We start from the raw sequence: 19,954 nt of genomic DNA, 5'->3' as shown, positions 1-19,954 counted from the left end.
GTCCTTGTCCCCTTTTACCCATATTGTGCGTTTGTAAGACACACAGCTTTCCCACGGGTACCATCTCAGCAACACCCACTGCTACCCACCCCCACACGGCCATTCTGACTCCATTCTGTGGTCGTCCTGGTTCTACAGTCAGGTTCAAGCTCATCCGCTTTCTGAAGAAACTTACCTTATAGTACAATCCTTCCAGTGGATATGTTTAAATAAGTCTCATGATAAAAAGCCAAATAAATGTATTTCTCCATTTGGATGTGAGGATAGGATAGAGCCAGACCTGCGAATGTGCTGAATTACATTGCTCCTGGCCTTAAATTAAGGAGCATTTAAGTTAGTTGGCACAAGGACTGAAAATTGAGTTTGAAACTAAACATTGGCAGAGGACCTAATAGAGAGTGGGCTGTGATCAGCCAGTTTCAGTACAAGGCCGCTTAAAATGCATTTATTAATAGAGGTCCTGACAAACGTACTTTGGGAGCCTTTTAATTGAACAAACACTGAATTTACTGAGCACTTACTATGTGCCAGGCCCCATCATCACAGGCAGCAGGGAATCACTGTTGACCCTGGTGGCCACGGCCCCTCTATGTCCCCTGCATGTATCCTAATGGAGTTCAGAAGATGGAATGATTGCGAATATAAATTTTGTTGGATTTACTAACATTTTGTTAAAACTTCAAGCATTGAAAAGTTAAATAAATTTCATAGTGAAAAATCATATACCCACCTTCTAGATTTTACTATTAACATCTTACTATTCTTGCTTTATCACACGTCTGTCCATCCCTCTGTACATCTGTGCCTGTCTGTATCTTCCAACTTTTCTCCAGTATGCTGATTCTGCTTTTATCCCATGGAAGGCATTGTTATTTCAAGAGGATGGTAGTGTCATATGCTGAAAATCACTTATTCCATTGACCATGGCAGGTTGTTTTTCTAGAAAAGACTCAAGTTAGTATAAGGAAAACCTGAGTTCCCTCTGTGAAATAATGATAATGTCATAAAGGTTAGATGTCTGACAAAGAATATGAATTTCATACAAATGATCAAGAACATCATATTTAACCACAGAAATTTTCAGTCTTTGCACTTTATGTAAGACATGTTGAGAATTTTGAGCGAAATGTTTTTTTAAATTAAGTCAAGCCAATGCCCTTGACTTACTAGTGGGAGTGACCTCCTGATATGCAAATTATTCTAACAGAAGACTAACTTTGGGGGATGGAAGGATGTGATGCTGTCATCTGGTAGCCTGTGCGACCAGCGCCCTTAGTGGGAAGGACTTTGAGCACATTTCAGGAGATGAGGCAGAAGGCTCTGTGTGCAGCTGGAGAGAGCAGCATGTGCAAAGGCAAAGATGTAGGAAAGTCTGTGAAACAAGGTCGAAGCAGAGCGAGGGTTAGTGGCGAGTAAGGATGGGATGTCATAGAAGGAAATGTAAGGACCTTGACTGAGGGACGAAGGAGCTTGCACTTGATTGCATGGTCAGTGAGAGCTAGCGAAGGGTTTGTAGTTACATGTGGTTGATGAGTCCGGAGGGATTGGTACCATAAAGGGCGGGCAAAGGAGAGGATGAAGACATTGCTGAGTAGAAAGGAGGAGGTGAAAGCTGGAAGAAAGAGGAGAGGTACCTCAGAGTTCGAAAGCTTAGCAAAGGAACAGAATGGATGCTTCATCGTGTGACCAGTAAGGGGCACAAGGGTTATTGGGACTTGAAAGCAAAGGAGTCAGGTTCAAAGTACGGGCAGGGTGGATTCACAGAGACAGAAGTGACAGACTGTGGGAGCTGATTATTGGGTGCTGGTGTTAGAGGAGGGGCTCTGGGGGTCAGTGAGAGGTCATGAGAAAAGAAGTCAGTGAGAGAAGCTGGAGACGAGACTTCCCGTGGTCAGGTTTGGAAAGATTCATCAGCCGAGTCAGGTTGAAACAAGACAGAAGGATTGTTCTAGGAAAAAGAGCAAAGACAGAGAGAGAAGCAAACAATTACTGGGTTTGCCTGTGAGGATTTAATAACCTAGATAGGGAGCTGAGATCATATACATAACCAAATCATATAGCAATATTGTGAGCAGTTTGTAAACAGAGTTTTAAAGAGAGCTATCATGTTTCTGTCCTAAGTTTTAATTTTTTTAGGGCACTTGCTATGAATAGTTCACATTTGACCTTTTCCCCCTCAATATTGATGAAAATCTTTCTTTGCCAGTTTGCTAACAACACTGAACAATCTTACTGCCATGGCAGTGCTGAACTTTCACTCTTCTATTGGTCTAGTTCATAACCTTTCTCTTCCTTTGCAGGTTACTTCGTTTAGCTTCTATCAGTCTTTCTGACTCTGAGTCTGGCCTGAGGTTACCCAACTAGAAAGCAGAGCCAGAATTCCACCCGAGGCAGCCTGACCTGGAAGGAAACTCTTCTCCCAGCTGTGCCCTCAGCTTACCACCATTTGTGGAAATACGAGACAAGTGAATGTCTCTACTTACTGTCATCTTACTGCACAAAGTTTTTGTACTTTTTGAAATTTTTATTCTAAAACCAAAACCTCATAGTTTAGAGTTTGGAAGGCGCAGCATATGAATAAATATATATACATATGAATAAAACTCCCTCAAAGAAAACTGGAAGGAAGGGATTCTCTTAAATGAGATGTGATTGTCAGACTCTCAGTAGGACTGCCTTCATTTCCCGTATTCACTGGAGTGGCTTGAAAGTATCACCTTGTAAATCACATATTCGAGAAATTCAGTCATATGGATGAAATGTTTCTGCTGTTAATATTTTATTTAGAGCAAAATCACTAGTAACTTTATTTCTTTTTCCTTGAGGGTAATAAGAGATGTTAGAATGAAACCATACTTCCACAGGTAAAACACATATTCTGTTTTTGATGCTTCTTGAAAATATGGCAGGCAGTTATGCACCCCATCTGTCAGTTAGCGAACAGTAAAAACAAGCAAGCACTAGAGGATTGTAAAACGTCAGAGAGGTGTCTTAGGCATTTTGGGTAATTCCTCTCTCTCCTCTCTCTCTCTCTCTCTCTCTCTCTCTCTCTCTCTCTCTCTCTCTCTCTCTCTTTCTCTCTCTCTCTCTCTCTACTAACACCAATCTTTTTTTCATGTGAGAAAGAAAACTCAAGGAAGGGGAAATTTGCTATTCCATGTTCTTGGATAAACAGATTCAACATTGAAATTGTTTAAAAACAAAAAAACAACACTGTTTGTTTTCCCTGAATTTGTCTGTAAATTTAAGATGATTCAAATAAAAAGCAACACATTTTTTCAATTTGACATCCTAATGCCTAAGTTCAGATTGTTTTAGTTTTAAAACATTAACCCGATGCTAACGTTCATGTGTAAAAATAAACCGATAAAAGATGTCGTGCTAAAATACTAATGGTGTTCTGTCCACTGGGCTCCACAGTAACTTGCTGCTAATACAGATAGATTCCTAGGACACAGTGGAGTCTAGAAATAGGCCCACGTCCAGTATGTGATAAAGGTGACATTTCAAATCAGCAGCGGAAAGATGAATTATTCGTTAAATGGTGTAAGGACAACAGACTGGCTACAAGAAACAAGTTAAGCTGGACTCCTATATTGTTTCTTATACCAAAGTAAATTCCACACAGATTGAAGATTTAAAATTTTAAAATCAAGGAGACAGAAACCCGTGGTTGCCTCGGGTGGGAACAGCAAGGGTGGGAGGTGGGCTGTAGCAGGTGCTCCTGCTGCAGCGCTCCTTGAGATTGGGTGTCGTGAGTTACTCGTTCCAAACTTTATTTACGGTGTTAATAATTAAACTATAAAATTACTCAAAGGAATAATGGGAGAACAATATTTTAAAAATAGTTTTGGAGTATGATCGCCCCCTTTTGTGCAAGACAAAATTCCTTGGCATGTCAATTAGGGGTGTAGGAATGTACAGTCTCTTTGGACAGCAGTTTGACAAAATCCAGCAGTTCTAAATGCAGTCTCATTAGCCCAGCACTTTTTCTTCAGGAATTTCACATAGATCTATTGGACACGTGGGGAAAGGACGTACAAGAATGTGCATTGTTGCAGCATAATTTACAGCAGCAAAATGCTGAAAACAAGATAAATGAGCATCACCATATGCTGGTTAAATTATGGGAGTAAATACAGCAGAACTCTGGAGCCATGTAAAAGAAAGATGGCGTCCATATGCGCTGAGGTACCTTGGAGAATGTTTCAGGCTCTGAAGTGAAAACAAACAAACAAACCAAAAGTACAGAGCAGAAAGTACAATTTGGGCTTACTTACATTAAAAACAAAGGATCTCAGTGCATGGGATGTGGAAGTGTGTACAAAGTATTTGGCACTTGTAGTTGTTTTTGAAAGAATGACTAGCATCTTAAGGTGGTAGGCATATCTTTAAATTGCACGTCCTTTTTATTCTGTTTGAATTTTTAAAACGGAATTATTTCAAATAAAAACCTACTTAAAAATACAATCTATTGCTATAAACCAGTTAAAGTGAATAAAACAGATTCTCATTATTAGCATGTATCTCAAAAACAATGTGAAGTGGAGAAAAAGACAACTTGCAAAGAAGTACATACAGTATAATGTTTAGTTCAGTTTTAAAAATATAAAAATGATTTATGACTGTGCACATATGCAATGGAAGTACAAAAACATACGCAGGAATGAGTACATGTTCAAAAGAAAGTTTACTTGGGGGAAGGAAGAAGAAAGAGGAGTGGGGCAGCTGAGTCTTACACTTTCTGTGTTACTGGTTGTAAAGTTCCTAAGCAAATATGGGAAAATGTTAACGTCAGTAAAATCAGGCTGATGCTGCTTTTTGTGCTTTCCTACATGTTTAAAAATTTTATTCAAATTTAAAATTGTTTTAAATTTCTGTTTCTTTCAGCACCCCTATTGTATTCTATTGTTATGTGATTGCGACTGAATTGAGTAATGCTTTCTAGAAATCACAAATGTTCTTTCTCTTTTTTTACCCCTAACGACAGGTCAGCAGTGGCAGTGACCCCTGGTCAGCCTGGAGTGCCTCCAAATCTGGAAACTGGGACAGCACGGATGGCTGGGGAGCCAAGCCAGAGGGGGCTGCAGCCCAAAGAAACACTTCCAATAACTGGGACACTGCCTTTGGCCATCCCCAGGCCTACCAAGGACCAGGTGAGGAAGAGGGCCAGCTGGTGATGGGCCAGTTATGAGGTGGGTACAAAAGTCATTGCGGTTTAAAAGGTTAAAAATAATTGCAAAAACCGCAATGACTTTTGCACCAACCTAATAAAAATAGATTTTAATCAAAGGAACTGCTCCTATTCACTAATAGCAAATCTCTTTTTCTGGATTCAGATGTAGGTCGTTGTTAATTATAATCTTTGGTCCAGTCACAGTTACCTGTCCAGGAGTCACAAACGCAGATACTTGCTGGGGCCAGGTTCATAAAGCCAAAGAGCAGAGTGGCCGGTGGGGCGGTGCAGACGGAAGGGGCCGCCCTCTCCAGCCGATGGAAGCGCTGCAGGGACACTGCGCTGCTGTGCCTGCACCGCCACAGTCCCTGAGAGACGGGAAATCGCGATTGTTTTATGTCATCGTCCCACTTTAAAATCTTAGCAACTAGCACACATTTGTTTTTAAGCCTTGGGCCATAAAAGTGTGTATACAGATCGAAAACGCTTCATCACCTGCCAGTTTATGATCTCTGACTCATCTGTTTCATCTTTTTCTCAACTGTCTGTTTGACTCCCAGGCTGTTAATGGAAATACTGAGGGAGAAAAGGAATTGATCGAAGGGGAAACAATTCAGGAATTAAGAACGGGTATTTCTGTCCTGAAATTAAATAAAAAGATAAAAATCTACGCAGGGTTTTTTATGATCCCTGAGTGAGCATATCGTGCCAGGAACTGCGCGTGCTGAGTGCCAAGGAACTGGCATGCGGGAACCATAGAAGGCACAGGTGCTGGTTCCAAGCTCCCCGTGCAGACAGCAGCTGGGCTGTTGGCAGGCCCAGGGGTCGGGGGCTAGGCAGCGACGTGGAGACAGACTGTTGACATCTCATTCTAGAGTAACTTGGCGCGGCCCCAGAAAACTTGGCCCAGGTCCTTCTAATACTTTATTTTATTTTTTGTTTTGGCATTTGTCTCTCGTGGTGGCACTCTTAGGGCAGATATCGCAGGGCAATGTCCTGCCTACTAGCAAAAGGACACCTCAGAGCAGAGGTGGAGACAGGTACAGACAGTGGGAAGAGGAAGAAAGGAGGAAAGCTGGCAGCTCCTCTCCCGACACCGACTTTTGTTATGTTAGGCTCCTGATGCTGGTTAATCACTTCCTGTCCCTCATGTTTTCTTTCTCTTTCTCCTTCACCCCACAGCCTGTGTTTTTCCATCTTTCCCCTCATTGCCCTTCTGTTACCTTTGTTATTATTAGTGTTAATTCCTTTTCAAAGCTCTGTCATCCCTTTTCTCCGCCCCTCTTGACTTAAAGGGTATTTGATCTGCTTATTTGCAAGTTTATAAAGCTAGATTGCTCACCATACGGGCCTCTAGAAGGCCTTCCCTTATAGCATTTTTACAGTCTGCATTTATCTGCAGTTACTTGGACGACAGTCCTTTTTAAGTTGTTTCTAACTTGTCCTTTGCACCAAAGGTCAGAATGTGCAATTCAAGCCTTCAGACTGACGACAGAGCCTGTAATTTTCATGTCTATACACCCTCTTCTCCATCACACTCTGTACTGCTCCCTCTTCTCCCTCACACTCCTATATTACACCCTCTTCTCTATCACACTCTGTACTGCACCCTCTTCTCCCTCACACTCTGTACTGCTCCCTCTTCTCCCTCACACTCTGTACTGCACCCTCTTCTCCATCACACTCTGTACTGCTCCCTCTTCTCCATCACACTCTGTACTGCACCCTCTTCTCCATCACACTCTGTACTGCTCCCTCTTCTCCATCACACTCTGTACTGCACCCTCTTCTCCATCACACTCTCTACTGCACCCTCTTCTCCATCACGCTCTCTACTGCACCCTCTTCCCCATCACACTCTGTACTGCACCCTCTTCTCCATCACACTCTGTACTGCTCCCTCTTCTCCATCACACTCTGTACTGCTCCCTCTTCTCCATCACACTCTGTACTGCTCCCTCTTCTCCATCACACTCTGTACTGCACCCTCTTCTCCATCACACTCTGTACTGCACCCTCTTCTCCATCACACTCTGTACTGCACCCTCTTCTCCATCACACTCTGTACTGCACCCTCTTCTCCATCACACTCTGTACTGCACCCTCTTCTCCATCACACTCTGTACTGCACCCTCTTCTCCATCACACTCTGTACTGCACCCTCTTCTCCATCACACTCTGTACTGCACCCTCTTCTCCATCACACTCTGTACTGCTCCCTCTTCTCCATCACACTCTGTACTGTTCCCTCTTCCCCATCACACTCTGTACTGCTCCCTCTTCTCCATCACACTCTGTACTGCACCCTCTTCTCCATCACGCTCTCTACTGCACCCTCTTCTCCATCACGCTCTCTACTGCACCCTCTTCTCCATCACACTCTGTACTGCTCCCTCTTCTCCATCACACTCTGTACTGCACCCTCTTCCCCATCACACTCTGTACTGCTCCCTCTTCCCCATCACACTCTGTACTGCTCCCTCTTCTCCATCACGCTCTCTACTGCACCCTCTTCTCCATCACGCTCTCTACTGCACCCTCTTCTCCATCACACTCTCTACTGCACCCTCTTCTCCATCACACTCTGTACTGCTCCCTCTTCTCCATCACACTCTGTACTGCTCCCACTTCTCCCTCACACTCTGTACTGCTCCCTCTTCTCCCTCACACTCTGTACTGCTCCCTCTTCTCCCTCACACTCTGTACTGTTCCCTCTTCTCCCTCACACTCTGTACTGCTCCCTCTTCTCCCTCACACTCTGTACTGCTCCCTCTTCTCCCTCACACTCCTATATTACACCCTCTTCTCTATCACACTCTGTACTGCACCCTCTTCTCCCTCACACTCTGTACTGCACCCACTTCTCCATCACACTCTGTACTGCACCCTCTTCTCCTTCACACTCTGTACTGCACCCACTTCTCCATCACACTCTGTACTGCTCCCTCTTCTCCATCACACTCTGTACTGCTCCCTCTTCTCCTTCACACTCTGTACTGCACCCACTTCTCCATCACACTCTGTACTGCACCCTCTTCTCCTTCACACTCTGTACTGCACCCACTTCTCCATCACACTCCTATATTACACCCTCTTTCTCTGTTTTTTAATTGGTTAACCCAGTCAGTAGTGTTTACCAGAAAATGAAGTCATTCCATTTGTATTTTGTTTTTCTTTACTGACCCCTCCTGTGCCCACCCACAGCGACTGGTGAGGATGACGATTGGGATGAAGATTGGGACGACCCTAAGTCTTCGTCTCCCTACTTCAAGGATTCGGAGTCGGCCGAAGCAGGAGGTGCTCAGCGCGGGAACAGCCGAGCGGGCAGTTCTTCCATGAAGCTGCCCCTTAATAAGTAGGTTTGGAGGGAGTCGGGAGCATGAACTCTAGAAATAGACGTAAGGCACAGAGGCTTTTTCTATTTTTGGTGTTTTATGAAGTTTAGGGTGTGATTTGGTCATTTTTATTTGGATCTTAGCTTGGAAACTTATTTAAATTTTTTTTTCGTTTTAAAGGGCAATACTTGTTCTAGTTAATGATCTGCAAATACTGTTTTTACCTTTACTCACTCCATAATGTCTTAAGGCTTCATTGCTGATGTTACAGGAAAGCTAAAAATATAACTCTTTTAAGTGTTTTGCTGTTTGTTGATCACTTACCATATTGCCAGGCATTGTGCAAAGCAATTTGCATGCATTCTCATGTGACCCTCATATCCCTTTGTGGTACATACAATTTCTGTGTTACTGTGGGAGAAACTGAAGCCCAGAAAGGTTAATTAACTGCCCGAGCTCACACAGGTGGTAGGGGATCTGGTCGGGAGTCCAAACAGCCCCACAGTCTTTGGAGTATGTGCTCTAAACCACTGTCCCTAACGTGTTTAAGATTTTGTTTTACTTAGATTTCTCTTAGATTAAGGGGGGAAAAAGTTTTGAACACTCCTTGTAGATGCGTAATAGGGAAGCATGTGGGAAAGGGCGAGTGTATGCAGAGCACTGTAGGAGTCATTGGTAGAAGGTTCTGGATGAGTCTGTAGTTTGTACCAGTGTAGCTGAAGGGGATGTAATTTAGGACTTCCGTAAGAATCTTCAAGTACTCTTTCTTGCAGCAGTTATGTTTAAAATAGTTTTATTTTCTAAAATTACGAATACGTTTCGATGTTCCAAGTCCATGATTCAAAGCAGATATCAGGTCTGGAAAAAAATTGTACACATAATGTTTGACATACATTATCTAGATATCAAGCTCTAGTTTTAGATCTCTGTGTGTGTGCACACACGGAGGATGCCAAAAAATTGTATACACATTTTAAGAAAGGAAAAAACTGTATTAATGGTAATACTAATTGTAATACTCAATATATACCAATAACAAAAGATAAATGCAAGTCACGTTTGACTTCTGCAATGACAAGAGGTGCTCAGACTGGTTCCCATCAGCGTCCAGACACTTCTGCTTACGGCGAACTACTGCTTGAGCATAGATAGCATCTCTTAAAATGTGTATACATTTGTTTGGCACCCCCCGTGTATATATTCGATAAGTCCTACAAGTTCTCCTTAATATATTTAAATCACATCAGTGATTAAATAAGTTATCTTTTAGCTACGTACTTTACCTGCCGCTGTCTAGTTTCTTCCAGTAAGTATTTTCATGCTTGATCCCTTGTATGATAAAATTAGCCGTTTGTTATTGACCGTATCCTGTTTCTTAGAGTCAGATTGGAAGTTCTCAGTAGTGATGTATAGTGCTGTCAGTTGTTCTTTAAACCCAAATACAGAGTATATTTAAAACCCGTTTGAATAGAATATATCTCTTAGCCCCAGTTTGACAATAAGAAAGCGGAGACTGAGACAAATAACTGGCCAAGTTTTCATTGCTAGAAAGTGGGGTTCTGGCTGATGCGCAGGCCTCTGACTCCCCTCTCCTGTGCTTTTCACTGCCCCATGCTTGCTCCAATTTGCTGTATGCTCTTGAGGGAGTCAGACAACCTGTCTAAACCTCAGTTTCCTCATCGCTAAAGTAAAGAGGTCTTTAAGAATTCTTTCTGCTCTAAAATTTCATTCCAGCTTGAAACCAGATTAGAGCAGTCCCAATTGGCACTTGAACCTCTGAGGTATCCGCCCCCCTCCGGTGCTAGGAACCATTTAAACTCCTATGTATTTTCGTTTAATTAGGCTAATGCATAAGTCACTCACATTTACAATAGTTGTAAAAATGTTTTAAGGATTAATACTTTTCAGCAGTTAATTCATCATATATGACAGATGTATTCCATTCATGGAACATAAACCTTATACTAGAAAAGATTAGAAATTTAAGTATACTTGAGCATTATAAGAATCCATCTTGATAATAAAGAAGTAATAAATTACACTGTCGTTCAGTGACTGCGTATTTGGCCCTGGAGTTTTGCTGTGGCCCATAAGAATATCAAAGGAAGTGTGAAAGACGATTTCTGCACTCAGAAGCTTACATTCTAGTCAAGGGGTTATCATTATGTGTAATCCCCCGATTTTCCCATCAGCATTTTCTACCATAAGTGTAGATTCTGTAATAAAAATGTTCCAAGTTAGTCAATTAGTTCATTAAGCATTTAGTGTATTCCTCTAGCTCCTCTAGGTCCTGAAAATACAAATACTTTGTCTAAGATACTTCTAGGCTGCTGCAGTGTGGATGATGGCAATTGTATAGCAAAGGTATGCTCAGAATGCTGAAGAAGCACAGAGAAAGCTCTACCTGCAGCTGTAGGAAATGCTTTCGAAGAGAGGATGGCGTAATTAGAAATAATTTAAATTTATGAGTACGCACTAAGCTTTTTACACAAGTCTTTTAATTCCCTCATGACCTGTAAAGGTAGGTCATATTGGTCCAGTTCTTTACCCAAGGAGACCGAAGCTCTGAACGTCACATAGGTATTAAGTGTTGGAGCTGGAATTCAAACCCAAGGCCGTCCAGTTCCTAGACTCCTCTTGGTTCTCTCTTGTATGATCTGTGTTTTAAAGAATGTCGAGAAAAGGGACTGGAGGGAAGTCAGTCAAGAATAAAGTAAAAGATACGGGCCCCTGAGAACTTCACATTGGCCTTAACTTGGTATATGAATGAAATTAGAAATAATGTAGCTGGTTTTTTGTTGAAATAAGGTTTATTTTCCTATTTTAGATATTTTACTTTCTGAGGTTTTTATTTCCCCCGTTCCTATTTATTAAAAAAGTTCTAAAACCCCAATTAATCTTTTCTTCTTTAGAAGTCGCACTTTGGATGGCTACTCATTTATTCCAGCTTTTCTCCAATTTTAGAAATTTCCTTTGGATTTAGATTTGGCTTCGGGAAGTAGTTAGCTTTATTATGTTTTAGGTCTCTCCTAAGACGACTGGCTTTCTGTCGTGTCTTCTAAACTGGTTTGAAGCAAAAAAAGAAATTAGCACAAGTGCTTATGAACATTGGCAGCTTCTTGAGGGTAATTGAGGCTTCCCAGAGGGAGTATGTTGAAAAGCAGCTTCGATTTGGCTATAGACATGGCGGTGTGTGGCTGCTGCCCCGGGTGGTCAGCTCCAGCTGGTATGCTCAGTACCAGCTCCTCCTGTGACCTGGGGGACATTTTTCTGGGTCCTTCACTCTTTCTGGGGTGATAGAATATTTTAGATCCAGTTAACCAAATAGGTACCATAAACATCTCACCTTCTGGAGTCAGACTGTTCTCTTACTAGGTAAAGCTTAATTAAATGACTAATTGGCCATTGAACAATCTGATTACGTTAGGTTTCATTTACCACAGTTTCCTAGTTCTAGTACATCTAAAAAAGACAGAACAAGGTTAAAACTGTTGTATTAAGTAAATGTGGACGAGAGCTGTAGAATTCTTTTTTAGGAAAACATAAGACTCACAAACATTTGTCTTCATGATTAGATTTCCTGGATTTGCGAAACCTGGGATGGAACAGTATTTGTTGGCCAAGCAACTAGCAAAACCCAAAGAGAAAATTACTATCATTGTAAGTTTGTTCATTTTTGTTTGTTGGCTGCTCTGTTTCTGATTAAGTTCTTTTATAATTCTTTAAAACTAAAAGGGTTGTTAGTCATTTGGAAAGTATTTTTAAACACATTAAATGCTCCAAATAACTTACAGTATATATCAAGTATTCTAAGGGTACTAAAAATGATTAACATGAATTAATGCCTGTCATTATATTGTTTAGATATTCTTTATATTTACCTTTCAGACTTAGTAATTGAACTAACAGCACCCATAGTATATATTCTTTTAATAATTTTTCTTCTCTAAGGTGGTTTGAAATATCTTTTACATGCTGTTTTTCAACCAGCCCTGTATATTTAGCTAGTAAACGCAACTCAAATATTTAGGTTTCTATCCTGGCAAAGTACATGCATGTTATCAGAATAAGGTGCCATTTCCACTGTGTGCATAAGAATTAGTCTGTCTTCCAGTAAACCAGCTGCCAGGTTACGATAAGGTGCGAGCCAGTAAAAGCTGGGAGTTAATGACACCATTAAGAATGTCTGTCTTAGAATAACTTGGTTATTATGTAACATGCATGGGCTCTTTAGTTTCACGCAAATGTTCACTGCTGGTAGATTTTCTGTCTCTGCAGCATATAGCTGTAAATTCCCAGATGAAATCCTGCGAAAGAGCTGTGGCTATCTCCTGACCGTATGGCCTTAAGCCTGTGACAATCAGATAGAGGAAAACCTTTGGTGTAATCACCATGGACTCAAAGGATGAGGAAACATCTGGTCTTATTCTAGGATCTCTGGGTCCTAGAAAACTTGATAAAATTTTAAGAATGATACTGGATTTATTTTATTACTTGTTCCTACATCTTTGAAAAGGAGAGAAAGGCTGTGACCAAGAGCCCCTTTGACCCTTCTTCCCTCAAAGCAAATTTGGGGTAGTTGTCCTCTGGTTAAAGATTATTTTAATTTATTTTCTTTTTCTTCAGACTTTTTTGTAAATACTGAGCATGTATCATTGTTCTTTTCATTAAATTTAAAACTTCACACAGTTAAGAGCCAATTGCCCTGCCCCTCAGATTCTCGGAGGGAACTTTGTCACAAGCATGGCAGTGTGAGAACTGAGCTAAAGGGCCCCGGCGCTTGAGTTGTCTCCCAACTTTTAGGTCGATCTGGGTTTTGTGCCCTTCAGGCAGGCCTGCCTGTGTGGGCTTCTTGCATGGGAAAGAAAGCCGAGGAAAGCCATTGAGTCTTTAGGAAACCAAGAGAAAGCAGAGACCTGTTTCTTTGCTTTTAAGGTGCAGTAACCCTACCCACTAATAAAATATGATCCCGTGGGCAGTGAGCCCTAGTTGATCAGAGTTGTGGGAAGTTCCCCAGAAGCTCCTCTTAACGATGTCTGCTCTGCAGCTTTGAGAGCTACCTGGATCTGGCTGTCTCTCGGGGAGTCAGAGCACCTTGTTCCGAGATCTTCTCTTTAGTCCCTTATTAAAATTCTCTGGGCCCCAGTCACCGTCCTGACCTAAAAACCTCTGAACTTTCATGCTCCACCCCACTTTTTCCTCCTTCACCTTTAAAAATCATTAGGACTGGGTATACAGAAAATGAGAATAAGTGTTGAGAAAGTTTGATGGCAGTTTGACATTGTTGAGACATCTAAGGATGTAATTTTATATTTCACAAACTGTCAGAAATTATTTCAAACGAGCCCTTCATACATATAACCAAGGCAGCTGGACGAGAGAGAAAAACTGTTCCATCCAGCACGCCCCCTGGGGAAATGCCCATATGGGGAGCAGAGGAGTTTGTCCTGGCAAGTGGGACCTCAACAGGAACAGAGCGCGTTTATGTCACTTCTCTGAGAAGAGGAAGAGGGCCCCTCCAAAGGACTTCTAGTCCTGAAGAGAAACATTTGATGACTTACATCAAATTTATGTACTATTTTTGTGTGTAACAAAGTTAACTCTCCCTGGACCGTTGTATAGGTTGGAGATTATGGCCCGATGTGGGTTTATCCTACCTCTACGTTTGACTGTTTGGTAGCAGATCCCAGGAAAGGCTCCAAAATGTATGGGCTGAAGAGCTACATTGAGTACCAGTTAACACCTACTGTAAGTACCCGAGTTACCAAAAGCTGTCATGCTTACATCACTAGTCACAGTTGTCTTTTTTCTTCATTTTCTGTAGTTGGCATTGGTAACTTTTTCTCCTCTTTCCCTTACTTTGTAGAACACTAATCGATCTGTAAACCACAGGTATAAACACTTTGACTGGTTATATGAGCGTCTCCTGGTTAAGTTTGGATCAGCCATTCCAATCCCTTCTCTTCCAGATAAGCAAGTCACAGGTGAGTGTGTGTGACACTGAACTCGGGATGACAAGTTAAAACAACTCCAGGTAGACGTAAAGCAGTAAATGGCATTTTCCATCCAAACTCAAGATGTATGAGTTTGGAACAGTGGCTCCGTACAGCTATATATATTGTACAGATATATGGAAGTTAAACACCTACCAAGAGTGTTTCATAAAATTTTCTGTCAGAGTTCTTTTGTACATATCTTGAATTCTAGGCAAGTCATTTTCTTTGTTGCTACACTCTTTCCTATAAAAGAAATATCTGAATATTTTTAAATGTGAAACATGATACCTGAGAAAATAGAAATGATCCAGATAGCCTAAGGTGGAAATAAAAATATACAACCCAACTGATGTAAACACATCATGCTGCCCAGCTGTGTTGTTTTCATTAGAAGCGTGTAAACATTAGGTGTAGAAGCCACAGAGCTTCTGTTAATGCAGGAAGTTGCCAAGCTTTCTACTCAATTATTTAGGTGTGACAATTGATATTTAAATGTTTGTATTTGTCATTGATTATTACCCTCTCCTTTTTCTTATTTATTTAAGGTATCATGTTCCCCCGCTTGACCTGCCCCAAATAATCTGGTCAGTTAATGCACCAAGGGTGTTATCAGAGCCCCTTGTAAATACGCGGTCAGAGAGTATTTCTTTCTGTGTCTGTTTTGAGAACTGTCACTGATTTTTAAAAAATCTCCAACCTCGTATAGAACCTGAAATACTAGTACTCAATATGTTTGTCTTGGAAAAAAAGTGTATAAAGAAGCTGAGCTTTACTAAAGATTAGAAAGAGTTTTAGTTTGTAGCTAGAAATTTTTCAGATAAATAAAACTAGTAAGTATAGAAAGGAAAGGATCAAAGTGAGAGTAGGACTTAAAAGTTCTGAACTAGAAGGCCTCTAAGGGAAGTAAAAGAGACATCAACAGGTTAACCTGAACCCAGCGAGAAGAAACGTGGAGGCCGTGAAGGAAGGGTTCTTTCCCACAGGTCAGGGACGACCAGAGAGGGTTTAGTCCTCACTCAGTAGGAGTTGAGATAAATCGTGTAGAGAGGAATGAGAATCTTAAGCAGCCAAACGGCAGAGCCAGCTCAGGGTGCTTCCAGCGTGGTCGTGAACGCTATCCCTACGTGCCAGGTGTCATGTGTGCTTAGACACTTCTCTTGTGCTTTCTCTATTCAGAGACATGAAACACACTGCTCGGGATTGCTAAAAAAGGGATCTGATTGCAAAGCTTGCTCTGTTTGCATTATGAGATGAGGACCAACTAATATTTAGTTAGAATTAGTAACCTTAGGATACGAAAGTTATTCTCTGTAAAACTTTGTACTTTGTTTTATGTTTTACGTTACTCTGAAATTTTTAAAGAAGACGGAAACACTTGTTTTAAAAAGTTGTTTTGTTTTGTTTTCATTTTCACAAATGTCAAATTGTGCTAGTAGATTGGAGGGCGGGGCCATATTGCCAGGCAGAGGCACACATCCTTGCCCGCATGTGGGGTGACTTCTGAGCAGCCCCTGTTGGGACTGGGCAGTTGAGTGACAAGCATGTCAGCGTGGCCAGGCTGGTCAGCTTGCTGCCTCCTTCCACTCAGAGGTGTCACCGTGCCCCTAGGTCTATGCCCTGTTCAGGTGCTCACTACCCCTCCTTTCTGTCGTCCTTATTGTTTTGAATCACAGCTTTCTTTTTACAAATTTAGATTTCTTTCCATGAAAACTTCAGTTCTGCCTTTCTCCATATTTTCAAATTTCGTTTCCTGAATTTTATACTCTCCTTTATCAGCTTGTTTGGGACAATATGTGCTCCGTAGTACTTGAATAAATGGATTAATGCACTGTTTTAGGACTGGAGACTTCTCATGTTTTTTAGGTTGTAATACATTGTTTATTCTGAATCAGTGCTGATCATTCAGTGCTACTTGAAAGCATCATAGAGTCATGATTCTGGGCTCATATTAAGGTTGTTTAAAAAAAAAAAAAAAAGTTCCGGCCCAAAGCCAGGAGGATGTCATAGAAAAGCCAGAAAGCAACAGCCCCTCATCTGAAGAAAGTTGAGCTTTGATTCCCTGACTGGGATATGTGCCCAGGAAACTGGAAAGCACAGAAGCCACTTTATTTCTCCTTCTCTTGTTTGCCTCCTGCCGTAAAGCCCACAACATCAGCACTATATAAACTCCCCTCTCACTTCAGTGCTGGAGAAAAGAAAGAGGGATGCCTAGTAGATGATGTCATGATATTTCTGTGGACTTGGTCATTCCGTGAAAAACTTAAAGCTAACATTTTTTCATTTGTACATAGATTTGTTCTTCGTGAACTAATACTGAGTGAATCTGCTTTTATTCCTGGGTGCAAAACTCGTAATTCACATTCTTAGTGAAAACCTAAGTTAGGTTTGTTGAAAATGGGGAACTGGAAATCCCTCCTTCCCCTTTTTTTCTAATTCTCTAGAAACCGGTATGAAAATCTTACCAAGCACAAAATAACATTTGAAGTCATCATTTGGAAATAAACCAGCTGTGTTTATTTCCAGGAGGAATAAGAATCATTAATGAATGAATTAATTAATTTCAACCGCTGAGTAGCTTATGAACTCTTAGTATAATTCACTTGCTCATAATGGGCAATCTGGTATAGGGGCAGCCCGTGCTGACTTACTGGGTCTTTTCTGTCCAGGAGGTGGGGGGTCATCTTCTTCCCAACGGATGAGACTTTCTGCACAGTCTAAGCTTATGTAGCACTTAATCTCTGCTCCTGGTAAGTGCAGAATTTGAAGTGCTTTAATGTGCATGTTTTAGGTCATGAGTGTTTGATGTGTGGGTTAATACTCTTCTCGTTCAAAGACTTGTGCTTATTGGTATTCATAGTTTCTAAGGGAAAGTCCAGGCTGCATTTTTTTTTTTTTGAAACTCAGACACAGTGAATTCACTCCTTTTGGTGTACCGTTTTGGCAGCTACCACGACAGTCTTGTAAGCACCACTATACTCAGGATACACAGAAAGTTCTGTCACCTTCCAAACCTCCCTCATACTGGCCTTTTATTTTCAGCCCTTCCCTTCGCCCCCCAATCCTAACTCATGGCAACACTGATTTGTCTTTTGACTGTAATTTTGCCTTTTCTAGAATATCATGATAAATGGAAACACATAGTGTGTGGTCTTTTGAGTTTGGCTTCTTTCACTTAGCATAATGCGTTTGAGATTCATCCAACTTGTTGTGTATCAATACTTTGTTTCTTTTATTGCTGAGAGTGTTTCAATGTATGGCTCTGCCATAGTTTGTTTACCCATTCACTCAATGAAGTACAGTCGGGTTTCCAGTTTTGGTCAATTGTAAATAAAGCTGCCATAAACATTTATATACAAATTTTTACATGAACATAAGTTTTCATTGCTCTTGGGTAAATACCTAGGAGTGGAAAGAGTGAGTTGTATGGTGGGTATATGTTTAATGTTTAAGGAATTGCCCAACTGGTGTCTAAAGTGGCTGTACCATTTTGGAATCCCCGCCCACAATGGATGAGTGTCAGGGACTCTGCATCCTTAACTTCCACTTTTGGTAGTGTGTGTTTTTTCTTTATTTTAGTAAGTCTAATGGGAAGGTAGTGGTATCTCTTCATGGTTTTAATTTGCATTTCCCTATTGACTAATGGTGTTGAGCGTTTCTTCGTGTACTTATTTCTCATCCATATATTGTCTTTGGTCACGTGTCTGTTCATATCTTTTGCCCATTTTTTATTAGGTTTTGTTATTGTTAAATTTTCAGAATCTTTACATATTCTGGAAACCAGTTTTCTGTCAAGTACTGTGATTTGCAAGTAATTTGTCCCAAGTGTGGCTTGTGTTTCTGTTAACAAGTGTCTTGCGTAACAAAAGCTTTTAATTGTAATGAAGTCCAGTCTTTCAGCTGTTTCTTTAAAGGATTATGCTTTAGGTACCATGACTAAGACCTCTTTGCTTAACCCAAGTTCACGTTGATATTTCTTCTGCAAGTTTTGTAGTTTTAGGTTTTACATTTAGGTCTATGCTGCATTTAGAATTAATGTTTGTATAAGATGTGAGGTCTGGTAAGGGTTTATGTTATGTGTCTGGATATCCACTGATTCTATCTGTTAAAAAGAGTATTCCTTCTTTGTTGAATTTCCTTTGCACCTTTGTCAAAAATCAGTTGACCATATTTGTGGATTTATTTCTGGACTCAGATTTTGTTCCATTGTTTTATGCATCCATCCTTTTGCCAGTTGCACACTGTCTGATTAATACAGCTTTATATGTAGTAAGTCTTTAAATCAGGTGTTGTGAACTCTCCAACTTGGTTCTTTTTCAGATTTGTTTTTGGTTATTCTTTTTTGACTTTCCATGTAAATTTAAAAGTCAGTTTGTTGATATCTATAAATGATCATGATGGGATTTTGATTGGAAGTACATTGATTCTGTAGATCAATTTTGGGAGAATTAAAATCTTAATGTGTAGTCTTCTAATCCAACAACATAAATATATCATATTTGGTTTTCATTTGTGTTTTGTAGTTTTCATCATAGAGATTCAGCACATACTCTGCATATGTTTCAGAATACAGATTTTGTTAGGTTTACATGTAAGAATTTCATTGGGTTCTATTGTAAATCGTACTGTTTTTTAATTTGTTTTCCAGTTTTTTGTTGCACCAGAACACAGTTGATTTTTATATGTTGACCTTGTATCTGTGACCTTGCTAAATTCACTAGTTCCAGAAGTATTTTTCTGTAGATTTGGGTGATTTTTTTTTTTTTTTCTTTTTTAATGTAGACAATCATGTCATCTTGGAGTAGAGACTTTTATTTCATTCTTTTCACTCTGTGCCATCTGTTTCTGTTTTGGCCTTATTGAACTGGCTAAGACTTCCAATATAAAATTGAACAGAAATGGTGAGAGCAGATGTTTTTGCTTTGTTCCCAATATTTGGGAGAAAGAATTGTCTTTCACCATTAAATAGGATGTTGGCTTTAGGTATTTTTGTAGCTCCCCTTTTATCAAGTTAGACTTCTATGCCTAGTTGGCTGAAGGTTTTCTCCGTAGATGCTGAATTTTGTCAAATGTGTTTTGTGCATCTATTGAGGTAATAATACAGATTTTCTTAATATGCTGAACTAACCTTGCATTCCTGGGATAAGCTTCACTTGGTTGTGACGTATTATTCTTTTTTGTGTGTTTTTTTTTAATTACTGGATTTGATTTGCTAATATTTGCTTGAGAAATTTTGTGTCTGTGGTCATGAGGGTTACTGGTCTATATTTACCTTGTAATGTCTTTGTCTGGTTTTGGTATCAGGGCATTGCTGGCCTCACAAGTTTGGAAGTATTCCCTTCTTTTCTATAATCTGAAGGAGAGAGTGTAGAATTGGTACTATTTCTTTCATAAATGTTTGATGGAATTCACCACTGAAGTGGTCTGGACCTGGAGTGTTCTTTGGGGAG

The 19,954-nt window shown here is 40.5% G+C and overlaps 1 protein-coding gene across 1 annotated transcript in view; it reads left to right on the top strand.

Moving 5' to 3' along the window:
* The window catches only part of SNX9 (sorting nexin 9), an 89,952-nt gene that overhangs the window by 44,075 nt on the left and 25,923 nt on the right, over positions 1–19,954 (top strand). Inside the window, exons 5-9 of the mRNA XM_019749328.3 lie at positions 4,991–5,156; positions 8,381–8,531; positions 12,087–12,171; positions 14,134–14,259; positions 14,378–14,495. Of these exons, the coding sequence (XP_019604887.2) occupies positions 4,991–5,156; positions 8,381–8,531; positions 12,087–12,171; positions 14,134–14,259; positions 14,378–14,495 (646 nt within the window). The remainder of the gene's footprint in view (positions 1–4,990; positions 5,157–8,380; positions 8,532–12,086; positions 12,172–14,133; positions 14,260–14,377; positions 14,496–19,954) is intronic.

The sequence above is a fragment of the Rhinolophus sinicus genome, chromosome 2 (genome assembly GCF_057876585.1).
Source record: "Rhinolophus sinicus isolate RSI-liver-muscle chromosome 2, RSI-T2T, whole genome shotgun sequence".
NCBI lineage: Eukaryota > Metazoa > Chordata > Mammalia > Chiroptera > Rhinolophidae > Rhinolophus > Rhinolophus sinicus.
The sequence above is the reverse complement of the archived record's forward strand: the minus strand, read 5'-3'. Positions and strand labels throughout refer to the sequence as shown.